Source organism: Zingiber officinale, chromosome 4A, assembly GCF_018446385.1.
Source record: "Zingiber officinale cultivar Zhangliang chromosome 4A, Zo_v1.1, whole genome shotgun sequence".
NCBI lineage: Eukaryota > Viridiplantae > Streptophyta > Magnoliopsida > Zingiberales > Zingiberaceae > Zingiber > Zingiber officinale.
This window is the reverse complement of record NC_055992.1, coordinates 420,138-439,335: the sequence shown is the minus strand read 5'-3', so window position 1 is coordinate 439,335 and position 19,198 is coordinate 420,138. Positions and strand designations below refer to the sequence as shown.

Below are 19,198 nucleotides of genomic sequence, written 5' to 3'. Positions count from 1 at the left end.
GCTCACTAATATCTCTTTCAGGCAGAGAAGTCTCTTACAGTAGTCAAAGCTCACAACTACAAAGCTAAAGTCAATTAGGATCAATTACAATTGTTCTATTTAGTTTTGGGGATTAAGGCTGTATTTATAGCCCTGATAAGAGTGCCTGGAAGGGTTTTAGGCGCTTGAAAGGGTTACAGACACCTGGAGGGGGATAAAATTTTATCCCTGTCGCAACGAATCGCGAGAGATGGTAAAGCGATAAACTTTCTGGTCTGGACGCTCAGACTGAGTTGTTCTAGCTCGACCAGGGTGCGTGCTTTGGGCACCCTGGGTTCGGGCGGTCCAGGCACCCGAAATAGCTCCTGGCGCCTGGAGCACAATCAACCTCCGGTTGACTTTTTCTCTGGGTCTTCCGCTTCAGCTCCGCTCGCTTGGGTGATTTCGGCCATCCAGAATAGGGCTCACTCGAACCCATTTTCTAGCATTCTCGAGCGTCCTTCAACTCCCGACTTCTTGTCTCTTAAAACCGTCGTTAGCTTCCTTCTCATCCGCCATCATACTCTTCCACAACACCTCATCCCTTTGACACACCAAGCTCGTCGACTCTCTCCCGTGTCGTTCTTTTCGCTAGCTGTATCTTTTGCTCGACTTCCTGTGCTCCTAAGTTCCTACACACTTAGACACAAGGACATCAAAACATAATAAGACCTAACTTGATTTTGTTGATCACATCAAAACTATCACGGGGTATTAGCATAATTGTGGTCCTTCGTTTGAGAGGAGGATTTGTTAGTACCCTGGGATAGTTTTGATGTAGTTAATCAAGTTCAGTTAGGTCCTATCGTATTTGATTCTTGTGTCTAAGTGTGCAGGAGCTTAGGAACACAAAAAGTCGAGTGGAAGACATAGCTAGCGAGAATGATGACACAGAAAGGGAGTCGACAAACTCGGTGCATCCAAATGACGAGATGCTGCGGAAGAGTACACCGGTGGACGAGAATGATGTGTGCGGTGTTCGAGGGATGAGAAGCCTAGAAGGAAGCCTACTCGAGGAGTAGGTCGGAGTTGGGTTCGGGTGAGCTCAACTACGGTTAGCCGGAAAATCACCTACGCGAAGAACAACGCGAATAGATCAGCTTTGTGCTGAGTTGCCCTGTGGAAGGCACCTTCTATGACTGGAAGGCGCCTTCGATGAACAATATGAAGGTGCCTTCCAGCCTTTGAAGGTGCCTTCACTAGCCGTTAGCCAAGGATAAAGTTTTATCCTCGGTGGTTAAAACTCTATCCGATGGAAGGAGCCTTGGACCTCATTGAAGGTGCCTTCAAGCTGCGGATAACTTATTTCAGGGCTTATAAAAAGACCCCTAGATCTAGGAAATAATCATCAACTCTTATATTCATTTCTTAGCAACTTTCTGAACGTTAAACGAGTGTAAGAGACTTCTTTGCCTTCAACTAAGGGGGCTTTTTAGTGCTTTTATTAATCTTGGATTAACAACAATGTAGATTGTAACTAAGTAATTCTTTTGTCTCTTCTTTTTAGTTGTTAATTTATTTTAGTATATTTGTGCTACTAATTATAGTTGAAAAATTGAGAAAGGTCTATTTTATTTTTATAGGCAATTCACCTCTCTCTTGCTGGCCCCGCTGCACTAACATGATTGTTGAGATTCAATCAAAGTTCCACATTGGAAAGATTTGAAAAAGATTATAAGTTTAAAAAATTATATAATCTCTCTATTCATATGAGACCTTTTGGGTAGAGCCCAAGAACAAAGTCATGAGAGCTTAGGCCCAAAGTGAATAATATTATGTCATTGTGAAGATATGTGAATATCCTTTGGGTACATATATAACCGACCCATCGTATGACCAATTAGATTTATGGGATTCAGTTCTCCATTCAAAGGTACAGAGCTCCTATCACATGAGGTTGGTCGGGTTTACAAGGCTTTGTTCTCGTTTTATATATGAATGCTCAAGGCAAATGCATAAGGCAACTCTCGTTCTAAAACTGGTTGGACATAGATCCGGTTAGGTTGTCTCGGTTGGCTAAATATTTGGCCGAACTGCTTTCTGGAGACAACATTGGCAAGAAATCATACTAAACTATCAGAATAACAGCTATAACTATCAAAATAACTGCAATTTATCAGAGAATATTATGATATCTGACACATACTCACAACAGAACTTTTTTATGAATGTGGCTATCAAGCTTCTATCATTACTGCAGAAGTTACAAAAAACTATTAATATACATGTAACGGAAGACCTCGGAGAATGACTGTACATCTTCTAGACTGTCCACTTTTCATTACTCAACATTTTCTGAGAGTCAATATTTTTTGTCACTTTATTATTGCCGAGGTTATGAGAGGTAATATAAGAAGGAGTTCTCTTTGTTGGTGAGGTACACTTGAATACGCTACATTACACTTTACTACGCTTAATCATGCACTCACATTTTACTATTCGTTTTCTTTACTTTTCGCTCGGCCATCGTATTAACTTGGACGTCGGAGGGCCTACGCTAGAAACTCTTTCCCTAACGTTCTATTTACTTTTTCGAGTGTGTGTGGAAAGGAGCCGAAAGGAGTATCCGACGTCAGTATTTTTGACACCAGATCAAAATTTCCACGGTGACGAGTGAACTGCGGAATTGAGGTCACACTGCAATTATAGGTGAAGGTGAGTCCCTCACTTCTGTCGCCTCTGTCAGCCCGTCCCCATCCCCAGGCCAAACCCGGGCTCACTCAACCCTCCCAGCTAGTCCTCGGTCAGACTCTTGACTCCAGTGATTGATCCTTTCTTCTCCACGCCCTCCGCCGCCTTCTCCTTCGCTTCTACCACGACGCGCCGCCGCCTCTCCAGTGCCTGCCGCCGCCGCCGCTTCTCCCATTTGAGCTCCATCTTCGTGTCGCGCATCGATGTCTGCTTCGACAGCATCCACCGCTCGAAGTTGCCGGTTCCATCGACCATCGGGTTTAGTTCAGATGGCTCTCCCACTCCTCCTGGTCCTCCTTCGACACCGAGGCGAAGGAGCGATCGCTGAGCCATCCGCACGAGGCCGCGTTAGGCTTCATGGCTCGGAATTTCAAGGAACATATAAATGGCACATTGTGCGCCGTCGCGTTTCAGACCGGCGCCCGTGACAACGAATGCAGCCTGAAATAATTTTGTCTTATTAATTCATTTATTATTATTATTTTTTTGATAATTCAGATGTTCACCAAATAATTTTGACTAAAATACGTTTTAATTCAAGATTGTTTTTTAAAATAGAAATAACTAAAATCTTTTTCTGGGCATTGGGCATGAGATGCCTGGACAGTGGACTGCCATCGTTTCTATTCTTTATCATTGCAATTCAAACCGTGATGCGTTTAATTTAGCAGCACCATGCAAGATATTGCCCAATTAAAACGCACATAACGGACGGTCACCCATTTCTACCCGAATTATTACCCGACATGGCTACCCACCTCCCAACTCGAAGAAAACAAATAGGTATTAAACGGTTTGGCAAATCAGAGCGCAGGGCGTCGGGTAGACATTTGGGTACACGTATTTTTGCTCACGTGTTTGACGGCTAGGGAGATTGCCGTGGTCTCCGATCGGACCTCAAATCGGCGGTGGGCAAATGTCCCAAAAAGGAAAGACGGTGAATGAATTTGAGGTTTAAGAAATTGCTGATCGGAGGAGGAGCTTTCGTCCGAGCGTAGTTAAGTCGATTGATCTGGAAAGAGGGAGGAAGCGAGCGCAGGAGGAAACGGAGAGGAAGAAAGCTCGCCGCGCGCGTCTGCATTATTTTCTCGAATTCCAAGAAAGGGATCGATAAGCAAGGTGCAGGCAGCTGCTCTTCGGATCGTCGATTAGCGTCCGGTGGGTTCTTCGACAAACAACCGTCCGGGGATTTGGGTTTCTCCCTCTCACTGCTGCCGTCGGAGTGCGCCCCGCCGCTCTAGCTGCGGACGGCAGCATAAGACAACCGGCGACCGTGGTCTCCCTAGGGTACAGTTTTCTTATTTCGTGGAGGTGTCTGGGTTATAATTGTTCTTTTATGGTCTCCATTCAGCATTATTTTGATCTGATGCTGTGCTAGGGTTTGAGGAAAGTGGCTTCATTGTGAATTTTATCTGTCTCTCTTGTTCGTCGGTTTGGTGGACAGGAACGAATGATGTAAATTTTAGGACTTGCTCTCATTTAGATTCTACTGGAATTTATGATGCTTGTCCTCTTTCCTGCGCGTGAGGCATTCGTGGCGTCAGCCGCTTCCTGTGGGTTTTATTCTGTCCAATTTAGTGGTCATTTACTTTCGTCGCTACTTCATTCATTTCCTTGCATTACTAATTGTTGTTTACATGAAGGGCTTACAATTATAGTCTTCAATTAAGCTTCAATCTTATGATTATCGAGCTATGTGTTTTGTAACAAAATGATTTACTTTTTGATCATTTGCAAGAAAATTCCACTTTTCAGTATTTATTCATTGGTTTGCTTAGTGATCTATCGAACCTTGCTAATTTGGCATCACCTTGGGCAGTAAGCAGAAGCTTGATGGTCTGAACGGCATGCTGCTAACAACCTTTTCTCGCCATGAGTTGGGTGTGATTCTTCCTCAGTGAAATCTTGAGCCTACCTTAGGTTGTACTCTGATTTATCCAGTTGTTGACAGCTATGCTTGCTGCTGGTAAATCTTGAGGAACATTGTACTAAAATTGTTTTGGGAAGATGAATGCACGTGCACATTTGCACGGGCAGATCTCTAATCAGATGTCTGCCCAAACTAGCACACAAATATCTGCTTCATCACAGCAGATTGGAAACTTAATGGTGCATCAAATGCAGAACCTTGGACCACGACCTGTGGATTCAGAACTTCAAAATGGTCGCGCTGCTATGCGGAGAAATATGTAAGCAAGTTGTTGTTTTGGAACTTCACTATAATCTGGTGATTTATCTGTCCACTCTTCATACCAAACATAACTTATGCTGATTGTCATTTATTAGCCTCATTGACTCAAATGATGTTCGTAGCCTAGAATAGGTGGTTCATTGGTGGAGACAAAAGAAAGCAGTCATTCTAAAGAACCCATTTAATTGCATCTAATTTAGATTATATCCTAGACCAGCCTATTCTCCAGATATTCACATCACTAGAGCTAGATGCATCTTCCATCCGTCTTGTTTAACTGTTTTAATTGGTTTTTCCATTGTCTATCTTTCAGTGTTGGCCTTCTCACTGCACAAAAGTTATCTTTACAAGATTAGACTTTCATTTTAGGAAAAGGACTTTGCATGTGATTCCAAATACAATTATGACAGTTACTTTCATACATTGTGGATGGTGATATATGATTGTCTGGAGAAATTTCATGGAAGCTCCTAGCATGTGTATGATGCATACAATAGCAACCAATATGAGATAATTAGCATTATGCATGGGTTGTACGGTAATTTTATGGTCTTCCCTAAACCTTGGTCTTCATATACCTAACAAAAGTGTCTTAAATTTATCGAAAACATTAATCATAAAAGAACATGTCATCTATACTATCACAACTGTGTTAAATATTTAATGTAAACTCTGAAATAAGACACGGTATTAGTGTCAACATGTGTATTATCTCCAAGCTTAACATGCTGTTTTGCTTCTTCATGGTGTTGCTAGACATATCTGTAGCATTTTTGTTTCTGAAAGAAAGTTGACTTAAACTGTGAAGTAATTTTAGCTTTTCAACCATCTCACTCAGTAGCCTGGTTTGTTTATAGTTGTTTAACTTTGGTTCAGTGCATTAAAATATCTTGTGGCTTTATTTAATATTAATTGGACAAGAATTTCCTCTGAAGTATTTCTATTACCATGACAGTTTATTCTGTGTTACAGATTCATCTGTAATTGCACTGGTTTTTGATAGTGAGATGAAATTGCTAGGAACTTAGGAAGTATTAAATTAGTTTGTTGTTTGACTATTATGCATGCAACTTACATAGTTGGAACCGATCCAACTCGACCATTACGTGCGTATGTATTAATGAAATATTCTAATTTATATCTTTTGAAGCGTATATCTCAACTTTATAATTTAATTGTATGATAAATGAAGTAATTCAATATTCTTGGCTTTGTTCATATACATTCTATCAAGACATATGGCTCTTGATTTATTTTGATGATACAAATTGTTTATTGTTACAGCTTCAATATTCTTCAAAAAAGAAACCAATCAAGTCCTGAGTGGTCCCCAAGGATACCTGAGCTTGTTATGCGTATTGAAGATCGTATCTTCAAGGATATTGCCGCAAGGGTACCTTTATTATTCTTCACACATTCTTTGCCTCTATAGGGACTCTTTTATAATCCAACCATTTCATTTATCTGATTGTTGAGTTATAAGGTTTCAAATCTTAAGTTTTGTTAGTTCTAACAATAGTTTGGGAAAAAACCAAAAGGACACCCCACCATATTTCTCGTACTGAAAATACCCTTATTCCAGCGTTGTTATACCGGCTATGAAGTAGCTGTAGCTGCTACAATGTGTTAAAGTAAATCGTTTTTCTTTTTAGTTTAACTTGGTCAAAAATAGTGGTCGTTGCAACATTTTTATGGTGATTTTGACCATGTTGAAGCAATTTTGATTAAATTTAGGTAATTTTGATCAGGTTGGTAAAAAGTTTATTTTTATATAAAAGTGCATTATGTATAGTATTTTTAAACAAATTGGTAAAAAGTTTTTTACATATATAAAATTGCATTGTGCATTATGTATGGTATTTTTAAACAAGTTGAACAAGTTTATTTTAACACATTGTAGCAGATACTCTATGGTACAATGGCTCCGGAATAAGGGTATTTTTAGTATGAAAAATATGGTGGGGTGCTCTTTTGATTTTTTTTTTTAAAAGAGGCACCCTTTTAAAGATTTTGATAATTGGGGCGCCCTTTCAATTTTTTGCTAACAGTTTTTCTTACAATTGTTGGGTAAATGAGAAATGACTGCAGGAGCTCTTCCGCGGATTGTTCTGTTGTTCTCCTAATAATTCAGAATAAAATCATGAGGGTGTCTAAGGGCACACTCCTATCTTTTTTCTTAAATAGAACAATGATTTTTTAATGCAACATTAAAACAATAGTTGTTTCAGCTTTGATACTCATTCTTTGTTAGACAATCTAAGGCATAACTTTACTGATCAGGAAGTCTATTTGAGTTTAGTGATGGAAGCATCAGAGCAATGCCTATACCCTATTGTGAAGCGTGTCCTTAACAACATTCTATCATCACATCATAATGCATCGTTATCTTCAGTCAGTATGATTCCTACGCCTGGTATGTCAAGCAGTGGAAGCAACAATAGTGGACTTTCAGTTAAGTCAGATCATCCTACATTTTCCACCAGCAATACCAATGTTGTACCTCAAACTATTTCAAGTACTGTCAGCTTACCATCAACTGCACATGGTCCAACTGATAATGGAAATAATACATCTTCAAATGCCTCAGATGGTGACTTTTCTCCAACAATGTCTTATAATTAAGCTATGAGGTTTGCTGTGGACTCATTGTGTTCATGTGCAGGAACAATTTCTAATGGCTACCAGTTTCAATCATCCAACTTTGCTCTAGCTTCTGGTAGTATAATGTCTTCCATTCCTTCAACTAATGCACCAAGACAATTTAGTCAAATGATACCAACACCAGGATTTAATAGTCAGCGGACTGTATCTGCAAATTTTGAATGTTCTAATGGAGGATTATCTAGCACTGAATTTAATATGTCTCCACAATCTCTGCAGCTTAAGAAATATGTGGAAAGTCAAAATATCCACACATTGCATAATCTTGGTTCTCAAATAGGTGCTGGAATGAGGTCAAATATTCTTCAAAATGGTTCCCCTTGTGGATTATCTAATGGACTTGCAAACGATGCATTGGGATTTATTGGGAACAACATACAACAAAGTGCCCCTGCAGCCTCTGAGGGTTTCCAAAGCCCAATTCCTTATTCTAGTTCCTCAAAGCCTCTATATCAGAATTTGGATCAGCAACATCACCAATCACGTATGCCAAGTAATGTTCGTGCTTTCATCAATACCAGTGCAATTCATGCCTCTAGTTTTTTTCTCATGTAGTTTGTTTGCATTGAACATATGATGGTTTTTTTCCCTTTGTCGCATGCTTCATCTTGTCTATTACTTTCATTAGTAGTCTTACCACATTGCGAGGATATAATTCTGTTTTATACAGCATCAATGTCACGGCAAGGGCTACCTGTCCTGAGCAGTAGTTATACAGTGAATACGAACAATATATCTCATTCTCAGACCTTTCATGAACGGGATTCCTCTAGCTTATCTTCTATAAGTAACATAAATTCTGCTATGGATCAGTCAAGAACAAACCAAGGATTACTCAACCATCATGCAGGTTTTCATGCGGTGCAACTTCCTCTTGATGACAAACCTCAATTGCTTGTTGATCAATCTGTCAAAATGAATTATCAATCAACTCATTCTATTGGAGAAAATCTTCTTCAGTCGCAACAGGATGTGCAACAGTCTAATCAAACTTGTGCACAAATTGTTCAGAGCCAACATCAGTTACTGCAAAAGCATCAACAAAGCATGCAGAACCAACATCAACTGATACCGAAGAATGACCCTTTGAGACAGTCCTCATTAGCCTCACATTTTGGTGAGCAATTAATATCGAATGTCACCTGTTCGAACACATTTTTCCCATCAGCCACTCAACAAGTCCACCCTCCAGATTTACAGACCCAGTACCAGCAACATTATTCTGCTGAAGTTCAAGATAAAAGTGTTCAAGTTTTAGGTCCTTTGCTCAACTCTAAAGATTTTAGTGTTTCGATTTCAAAGGATTCTCAGCAGCTGTTGCACTCACACCAGCAGCTTAATGGATTTTCTAACAACTTTAGTTGTGTATCTAGTGGATCACAAGTGGAGGAACTCCTGCAGTTTCAGTGTCATCCTCAACCAATTCAGCAACCCAAGGCCACAGATAAATTATCATTCCAACAAATCCAGGAAGAGCTTCATCAAAGATTGTCTGGGCAAAACAAAGCTCAACAACCTCTTTGCTCTGCTCGAGAATTAGATACTGCAAACAGAGAATATATGAAGCAACCAAACTATTTAAAACAACAGAGATGGTTGTTGTTTCTACATCATGCTCGCAGGTGCCCCTCGAAAAAGGGAATGTGCAAAGAAGCTAACTGTGTGAAAGCTCAGGAGTTGATTATGCATATGGATACCTGTAGCAGTGATCTGTGCAAATTTCCTCGTTGTTTTCCATCTAGAAAACTTGTCAAGCATATTTGTAAGTGTGCAGCAGGTGATTGTCCTGTCTGCATTCCTGTACGTGATCGGATAGCTCAAAATTATAAGGTACATTCCCATGCATTGGCTGAGATATGTCTGTTGTCTGAAATAAAAAGAGATGCTGATGGAATGAAAGCAGAGATAGCGCCTTCTGAAGTTTCTCAGAACAATCAGCCAGTATCTAAGCGGATCAAGATCGAACACATATCACCTATTTTTCCTACCACTGAATCTACCTTAATCCCTGTCACTCCTGGAAATCAACATTATGACTTCTGGGAGGTGCAAGACTCAGAGTGTAAACAAAAGATTTTTGCTAACTCTGACCTCAATGTGAAGATGGATGAGCCTTTTGGTAGTGGGCAGGAAAAATTGCCCGTATTTGACAGTACTATTAAGGAGAGTGTAATTTTGACTGGCTGCGAAAAGAATCCTAATGTTTCTAGAACTGTTGGCTCTTGTGTCCATCAAGAAGGTACTGCAGATGATAAATTGTTGAATCATGCTGCTGCAGAAATCAACCAGGACTTAGCTAACCAACCAACTGATCAAGTAACTGGAAAATCAGGGAAGCCAAAGATACAAGGTGTTTCGTTGATTGAATTGTTCACTCCTAAGCAAATTAAGGAGCATATAATTGGTCTGAGGCAATGGGTTGGCCAGGTTAGGTTTTGGCACTGTATTTTTCTTCTACTTTATGCTATCTTTACATCATATTTATGATATTTCCAATCTTTATAGATGTCAATTTTTCTGAATCTTCTACCCAGATTTTCGTACAAATTACTTTCTTAGATTAACAATTTCCCTTTCTCTTCACTTAATTTTGTCTTGTGTCAGTTCAGTTAATAAGATATTACTAATGATTTAGGTTTGTACAGAGCTCAATGGATGTATAGGATCCATGTGACCTACCCCCTGAAAAGTTGAGACAAATAGGAGTGAATGATGTTCATAATAATGATCATTTCAGTTGATAAGTTGTTATTTGTTAAAACCTACATTGTTGAACATTCGGTACGTTCATGATGAACTTTTCTACATCTGTATTGCTACTTAATTACTTTGATCCACTAAACATTTGGTTCAAAATTCATGAAAAGCAGTCCTTTTATCAATATAATATCATTTTGGTATTTCTTACATCAAGTAATCCTAATATGAAACAGTAGAAAATGTGTTTGAATCCAAGTGTTCATTAATTTCAAATGTCAGTGAAAATTTTCAAATGTCAGTTGGTACCACTGTGGTATTATAACCAAAGTTTCCTACTTGTGCTCAATCATCTGGCTCAGAGTTTTCTCATGCGGATAAACAATCTTGGTTGGCATTCATCCACCTATTCTGATCAACAATACTGCCATGACTCCTAAACCCCTTAGTTCCATCCTAAAATGTCTGGTTCACTAGCAAAAAATAAAATTAGTTTAATGTTTAATCTGGATTGAAAAATTTAATGAACGTAGATAAAAGAGTATGGAATTGAGTAAATTTGTAACTCAATTGTGTGGAGGAATATATTTTTATAAAAATTTATTAGAAAATATGGTGGAAACCTAGGTGCATAATCATGTCGGATACTAGCATCCAAGTCCAAGAAAATTGTGTCGAAACAATGAAACTGTTGATATAAGTAAACAAGCTGGCTACAGCTTGAAGAATTAGTTCTTCTTTCAGTAGTAAAAAAAATTAAATTGTTTGGCCCACTTAATGCTGCAGTTAATTTCAACATACCCACATTGGCATGCTGTGTCATAAGTAAAGCAAGCTCTTTATCTTTGGTAGAAGGCATATGTTTCTTAAGACTCATGAAGAAAGAATTGGAACTTTGTGACATTTGAATGTGTACATTTTTTTCATGATGGTTTGGCAAGCATTTCGCTATTGTTCTAGGGAGTCAATAATGTTGTTGCAACTTGGAATGGTGCAGGAAAGACAGCCAACTTGACTTGTGTTTTACCTTTTAGATTCTCTTGATTGGTATATCATTTTTTGAATGAATACTTTAAATGTTGCATAAAGCTTTTTAATCAAAATATAGGAATCCTATCCTTGTGAGGTTAAGATATTTCAGCAGTCACATGGATTTTTTCCGTTAGACTCAATTTAAACATGGCAGTTGATGAACTTGAATGCAGTGGTGACATATAGGTAAGTTAGGTACTTAAGGAATAACAATGATTATGCATATTATTGTCATATAATAGCTAGTGTAGATAACTATTATTTACTACATATGGTTAGAGACCATATTTAAATTAATATGGGAACACATTATCTTTTTTATCAACTAAATTCAAGTTTTTCAAGGATGATTATGATGTAGTTTTGTGCTTTCTATTTTCTCAGAGTAAGGCCAAAGCTGAGAAGAATCAAGCGATGGAACGGTCAATGACTGAGAATTCTTGCCAACTTTGTGCAGTGGAAAAACTCAATTTTGAACCCCCTCCAATCTATTGTTCCCCATGTGGTGCCCGAATAAAGAAAAATGCACAGTATTATACAGTTGGAAGTGGTGATGCACGGCAATACTTTTGTATCCCATGTTATAATGATGCTCGTGGTGACACTATAGAAGCTGAAGGATCTGTATTTGCAAAGTCAAAGCTTGAAAAGAAGAGAAATGATGAGGAAACGGAAGAATGGGTAACTGTTTTATTTCTGCCTTTAATTTTCCGTATTCTCTCTTACCTGTCTTAAATCCTACCATGTATAAATTCTTATAAAAGCCATTATCCTGTTGTAGTGGGTGCAATGTGATAAATGTGAAACTTGGCAACATCAAATATGTGCTCTATTCAATGGCAGAAGAAATGATGGAGAAGCAGAATACACTTGCCCTAATTGCTATGTGGAGGAAATAGAGAGAGGTGAGCGCAAGCCCTTACCACAGAGTGCTGTTCTTGGTGCAAAGGATTTGCCAAGAACTATCCTCAGTGATCATATAGAACAAAGGCTTTTCAAACGGTTGAAACATGAGAGACAAGAAAGAGCCAAGCAGCAGGGAAAATTTTTTGATGAGGTGAGTGGGATAGTTGTTTTTATTTCAAACAAAAATTGTAGTCAGAACTGAGTTTCTAGTTATGTAAAAATTATTTTGGGAAGTACATCCAAAACCGTTGTTGATATATTTTTAGTTGAAGTTTGCATATGTTCCCAATAGAATAGCCATTTGATCAAACAGCATCCATTGATTATTAGACGGTGACTCTGTATGGCTGTTATACTTGATCAGCAGAGTTCTTTTCTCTCTTGTTCTCAGTTCAATAAGTATATATTATTTTCCTAGATCTGATATATCAATGTATTTCAATATTTTTTTCTCTCACACAGTTGGTAGACATGCTTCACTCCTATTTAACTATACTTTTGTGCAACAATGAAACTTTTGGAACTCCTAGTATGTTATTGTGCGATATGATATCTTCATCAGTTTGATATCCTCTATGTGATTAGATTGGAAGCAATAGTTAAACATGACTCCTTTATTTTCAGGTTAAAATGATCCTCCTGCTTTATGACCTAACTTATTTAAATCAATCCTAAACCCACAAATTTTCAAGAATCTAAACTTGTTCTGTGTTGGTTGTTGCAACATCTTAATTAACAATAAAAATAAATAAAAATGTTAAAAAATTATGAATAATAAAAAAAGTAAATCAAAATTTAAAATGCTGATTCTTAAATACTTTTGGGAATTCTTTAAATTATTTAATAATATTTTCCAGCTATTTATGGGTAGTTTAAAAAAAAAATACATTCAAAATTCATAAAAAAGGTTGGTTAATGCCCATGTTAGGTCAACACACCATGTACATGAGTCATGCTAGGCCCGACAAGCCGGTCCTACTTAACTAGACTCATTGACCAAGTATGGCTCAACTCATACTTGAAATGGCTCAAGTTTTTATATCCCATTCCTTCTGGGGGGTTGTGCACCCAAGGCCCGACATGATCCTCTGAGTGGACTTGTTTTGAGCATGGCAAGATCCATTTTGATCGAATTGTGCCATGCATATTGAGTTATAGGCAAATGAATACACTTAACACTAGGTTTGGGGGTCAATGGTTTATTATGAGGGTGGATTGGTGGCTTTTGGAATTAACAAGGATTATGAGAGGTGGATGTCATTTGGTTGGCAGGAAATCAATTATCATGTTCTAGAACAAAGTTGAGCTTTGATACCACTTGACCATGTACCTCAGTTAGCGATACTCATGCCCTTATAACTGATCTCGCAAGGGAGAAATATTCTCCAAAATAAAATTGTATGATTGGTAGATTGTATAGAACAATGGCTGAAAGCCTTTTTGTGTGTGTTACAATGACCTAGTCTCACTAAGACTAGGGTAAAATTAGATTAGGTATACTAGAACTCTGAACTAGTAAACATTCAAGTAAAATAAAATTATTTTAAATCTCCAAAATCAAAATAAAATAAAGTTTCAGACTCATGGCCATTTTTTTATTATTATGAGACTGATTTTGTTTACTTGTCATTTTTTTTTCAAGAATAATCTACTTGTCAATATTTAAATAACCCAAGATGGAAGCTTAAATAGGTCGGTTAACACTGAGGAATGCTAGTCAAGTTGTTGTTACAACCCATCATGTTGACCAGAGAGTCACACAGAGTCTATCCTGGTCGCTATCCGGTTAATAAGAACACAATTTTGTATGCTGGGTTTCCTCTCCATGAGGGGCAGACCAAGATACGAGCATAGGCTTTCTCTTCCTAGATATTTCTGTTTCATTATCTTAATATACTTTAGTTTTTAGTTTCATGGGCAATATTTCTGTTTAAATGCCAGCAAGATTTCTTTTAATACTATGCCATTCTTTTAATTCCTTTGGTGTGAAGATGTCTGTTGTAGCTTGAATTATTACTTTTCTTATTTGATATTTCAGGTGCCAGGGGTAGAGAAGCTAGTAGTTAGAGTTGTATCATCTGTTGACAAAAAATTGGAGGTAAAACAGCGATTTCTAGAAATGTTTCAGGAGGAAAATTACCCTAGAGAATTTCCATATAAATCCAAGGTACAAAATCTGACCACTTCAACACTGAATTTCTTCCTTTTTTTCTCATGCTAAACAAGAGTTCAAATCAGTTTCCAATAAGTATAAACAGTAGATTAAGCATAGGACAGGATTTTTTTGCAAATTCTAAGCTAACTTGTTTTTTTTCTAGGCTATACTGTTATTTCAGAAGATAGAAGGCGTAGAAGTATGCTTATTTGGCATGTACGTTCAAGAATTTGGTTCTGATTCCCCTTTCCCTAACCAGCGACGTGTATATCTTTCTTATTTAGATTCTGTCAAGTACTTCAGGCCTGAAATCAAAACAGTGTCTGGAGAAGCTCTACGTACATTTGTTTATCATGAAATTCTGGTACACTCGCATAAGTACCCTTTCATTTTACTTTCATCTTTTCTTGAATTAAAAAAAAAAAAAAATCTAAAAGCAACCCTATTGTTTTGTCATTTCAAATTATTTTGTGATCTATGACGTGTTTTTATTATGGTTCTCTACAGATTGGATATCTTGAATATTGCAAGAAACGTGGATTTACTAGCTGTTACATTTGGGCTTGTCCTCCTTTAAAGGGAGAAGATTATATACTGTACTGCCATCCTGAGATTCAGAAGACACCTAAATCTGACAAACTGAGGGAGTGGTAAAACTTGGAAATTATTCTATTTATTCTTTATTTTTCAGATAATGTTGCTGCACCACATTGTTTATTTATTTTCTATTTTGACCTTATCAGGTACTTATCTATGCTCCGAAAAGCTGCAAAGGAGAATATTGTTGTTGATCTGACGAATTTGTATGATCATTTCTTTGTAACCACCGGGGAGTGCAAGGCCAAAGTAACTGCAGCACGTTTGCCATATTTTGATGGAGATTATTGTCCTGGTGCAGCTGAGGATATCATCAATCAACTTCGTCAAGACGAAGATGGTAGAAAACAAATGAAGAAAGGAAAAAACAAGATGACACTTACAAAAAGGGCCTTGAAAGCTGCTGGTCATACTGATCTCTCTGGAAACACCTCGAAGGATGCTTTGTTGATGCAAAAGGTATTCTTTTGTTCTCAATAGGGTGTTCTACCATTTGGTTAGTGGTTACTGCAGAATTTTTAATTCAGAACTTACAATATATATTTTTTAACTATGATTTCCTTTATAATTGATCACTAGTCTTTGCTTATTTCTTAGACAGTTATTTCCATTAGTAAATCCATACATCCAGTTTTTTCAATGGTTTTTTGCTCTGCACAGCTTGGCGAAACCATATCCCCCATGAAAGAAGATTTTATAATGGTTCACTTGCAGCATAGTTGCACACATTGTCGCATCCTAATGGTATCTGGGACACGATGGGTTTGCAATCAATGCAAAAACTTCCAACTTTGCGACAAGTAAGTTCATTTTTAAAAAGTAAGGAACCTTATATCTTTTTGACGAGTAACATATATTTAATCAAAATCAAAGAAAGAATTGCAAAAACAATTGCCCGCTTCATAAGGAGATGGAATTGATCTAGATTCTAGAATATATATAATATATACACATACATGTGTGTATGTGTGTGTGTTCTCTCCCTTGTGTGCTTAAGAATATTATATTATGTGTATATAATATATACACATACGAGTAGCATATGTGTGTGTGTTCTCTCCCTTGTTCTCTGCCATACATGTGTAGTTTTTTCCGTTGTGTCTATTGATGGTTTGGAAGATGCTTTTTTATTCTAATATAGACAAGTAATTTCTACCTCAGAATTCTTGTCATCTGATGTAGTTCGTTTGCAAAAGCTTTGCTCTCCTTACAAAAGAATATTTGTGAAACAAGGTATTACAAATTGCAACTGTTGTATTTCAACCAGCAGAATTATAAGAGGTCTTTCTGTTCAAATTCATAATGTTCATTAAGATATATTATGTTTGTTTCCTGCACCTTTTTCTACTAGTTTGCATTGGGACTTGTCTTAATAATTGTGAAATTGAGTATTCTTTGTTCCGTGATGACCGAAATCTCAAGCACAATATTGTAATTTCAGAAAGGAAGCTGACCTTTAAGGTTCATAAGCATTTTCTTCAAGAAGCGTGTAGTAGTTTCATAAAAGGTTTGAAAGATGCTTCTTTCAAAAAAAGGGTAAAAGAGGACAAGAAAAAGAGAATTCTGGTCTCTCAACTGGTTTTCATACTATTGTATATGCTCATGCATCAGCTTTGATACTTGGATTCTATGTACCCTTTGTACATATGCCTGCTACCAATACATTGGTTGACACCTGACACATCTGTTGAGCACATGTAAACATTTTCTATGCAGTTTTTGAAATAATTATAATAAATAATGAAAGGTTCGTACTTGAGTCAATGCAGTTTATTGAAAATATTATGAAGTTGAAAGGGAAAATTAAATTGTGGTTAGAATTATTCCCAGTCGAAAAATTAATAATGAACTTTTTCAATCTGCACAAATATCCATAAGCAATTTGTTAAAGGAGGCAAAAATGTTGGATCTCGAGGCTGATTGGTTCCTAAGTCTTGCAGGTGTTATGAAGTTGAAGGAAAGGTAGATCAAAGAGAAAGGCATCCCACTAATAGTAGGGAAAAGCATATGCTATATCCAGTGAGTTCTTGTAACAGAAGGCATTTCTCAGTCTTATCTTTCTTCTGTGTGGGTTCACTTAACGTCAGAGACATGCATATTTACATGTCTTAGTATTTGTGTTATTTTTTTATCATCAAAATTGTGACCATTGGCACATACATCCTCCATAGGTTGAAATTAGGGACGTTGCTGAGGATACGAAGGATAAAGATGATATACTAGAAAGTGAATTTTTTGACACTAGGCAGGCATTTCTGAGTCTTTGTCAAGGAAATCACTATCAGTATGATACTCTGCGCCGTGCTAAGCATTCATCAATGATGATCTTATATCACCTCCATAATCCTACTGCACCTGCATTTGTGACCACATGCCACGTTTGCTATCATGATATTGAAACTGGTCAGGGCTGGCGATGTGAAATTTGTCCAGATTTTGATGTATGCAATGCTTGCTATCAGAAGGGTGGCATTGACCATCCTCATAAGTTGACTAATCATCCAACAAATGCTGAACGCGACGCACAAAACAAAGAAGCTCGAGCAAAGCGAGTTTCACAGGTACTTTTGGAGTTTACTCAAAACCTTTCAAGCAAAATGTCTGATATTAGGGAACTCGACTCATTTGCATTCTTGTTTATTGCCAGTAATGTGCCCAATGCGGATCATAACAATAATTTCATAGTTATGGGCTGCATATACACTTTCTGTTTCTGCGAGTGCTAATAGAATTCACGATCCTTTTTCAATGCTTAAAAATGGAAGCAAATATTAGACTATGAGATTATGTTTGGCATCATAAACCTAGCATATTCGTTTCCACTCGGCAGGGGAATTCTAACCTAGTTTGATCTTTGAAGGCATACATTACGCTGCTTATTATTTATAACGAATATCTATACTCAACATGTTTTCTATATTTACAGTAATGCAAGACTGCTCTTAAGTTTTCAATTACTAAAATTTTGCTTATAATTTGTCGTTAGTAAATATCATGCTGACTGAATGTCTTTTATGTTGCAGCTTCGGAAAATGCTTGATCTTTTGGTCCATGCTTCCCAGTGTCGATCTCCACAGTGCCAATATCCAAACTGCCGAAAAGTTAAAGGCCTTTTTCGTCATGGTCTTCAATGTAAGACGCGTGCTTCAGGTGGTTGTGTTTTATGCAAGAGGATGTGGTATCTCCTCCAATTGCATGCTCGTGCATGTAAAGAATCAGCATGCACTGTACCTCGATGCAGGTATTCTCATTACTCAGTATATGTATTATCCTGACTTTTGATGTTTTTTTTCAAGCAAAAAATAAAAAATAACAGAACAAAACCCGCTTTCTTTTTCCAGAGATCTGAGGGAACACTTCAGAAGATTGCAGCAGCAATCTGATTCCCGGCGTAGGGCTGCAGTGATGGAGATGATGAGACAGCGTGCAGCTGAGGTTGCTGCAAACTCCGGATAACAAACTGTAAAAAGAGGATTCTGTTAACTCCTTTATATTTCATTCCATTTATTGAACAATGCTGTATGGATTGGCAGTCATCTGGGTTTCGGCAAATCTGAATCAGATCAATGAAACAATGGCATGATACGATCAGCTTGTACAAAATGGCTCTCCCACCTCATCTGCTGTATCTGTTGCATGTTCAGTACGGCGCTAACATATCCTGACAACATCCCAAATTTATTGGTCGATCTAAGCTGCTGGAGGTGGTACTTTGATTTGTCATGCAGCAGCTAGCTCGTCATCTTCCACGGATGGTGGTTGTAACTTGTATTATAGGTGTTGTTAAATTCACCTTTTCTAGCTCTAAAATAATCATATTTAGTTTTGAAATTTTGTGCCTAATTGGAGGGTTTAGAGAGAAATGGGGATGAACGGATCTTGCACTTGTTTGTGCCCGCCCCTTTTGTACAGATGTATTGCCACTTGAAAAATGAAATAAGAGGGAATCTCCTTGTCCTCTTTTACAGTCTTTGGCTTGAAGGTGATAATTCTCCTCTACAAAATTATTAATCTGTACCTGATCGAATAAAAATAAAATTTATAAAATAAATCATATTCACCAACTTGAACCCGTTCTAAACGGATCCTCAATCAAAACTAATTATAATATGAAAATTTCCAAAATAGGATTGTCTATCAGTATTTGGCGTAAAAGTAGCATTTGATTTAACCAGCCATAATGGTCATTGGCGTTCAAAAGCATGTGCTCTAGAGCTACTAGATCATCCCGGGATCAGATTTAACCAGCC

The 19,198-nt window shown here is 37.5% G+C and overlaps 1 protein-coding gene across 4 annotated transcripts; it reads left to right on the top strand.

Annotated features, from left to right (window-relative positions):
- The first annotated feature begins 3,571 nt into the window (after positions 1-3,571).
- LOC121969152 (histone acetyltransferase HAC1-like) lies at positions 3,572-18,915 on the top strand. 4 transcript variants are annotated; one of them, XM_042519091.1, is made up of 18 exons: positions 3,572-3,996; positions 4,529-4,898; positions 6,185-6,293; positions 7,181-7,490; positions 7,563-8,054; positions 8,232-9,988; positions 11,675-11,971; positions 12,072-12,347; positions 14,235-14,363; positions 14,515-14,715; positions 14,859-15,001; positions 15,095-15,407; positions 15,609-15,748; positions 16,889-16,967; positions 17,120-17,509; positions 17,972-18,189; positions 18,290-18,410; positions 18,482-18,915. In XM_042519091.1, exons 2-17 carry the CDS (start codon positions 4,717-4,719, stop codon positions 18,402-18,404), a joined length of 5,151 nt encoding a protein of 1,716 aa, XP_042375025.1. In that variant the 5' UTR covers positions 3,572-3,996; positions 4,529-4,716; the 3' UTR covers positions 18,405-18,410; positions 18,482-18,915. The 4 variants fall into 4 exon arrangements, with proteins under 4 accessions (XP_042375025.1, XP_042375026.1, XP_042375024.1 ...); XM_042519092.1 differs by having other exon boundaries at positions 7,563-8,045; positions 18,290-18,915; XM_042519090.1 differs by having other exon boundaries at positions 18,290-18,915.
- Positions 18,916-19,198: the final 283 nt, after the last annotated feature.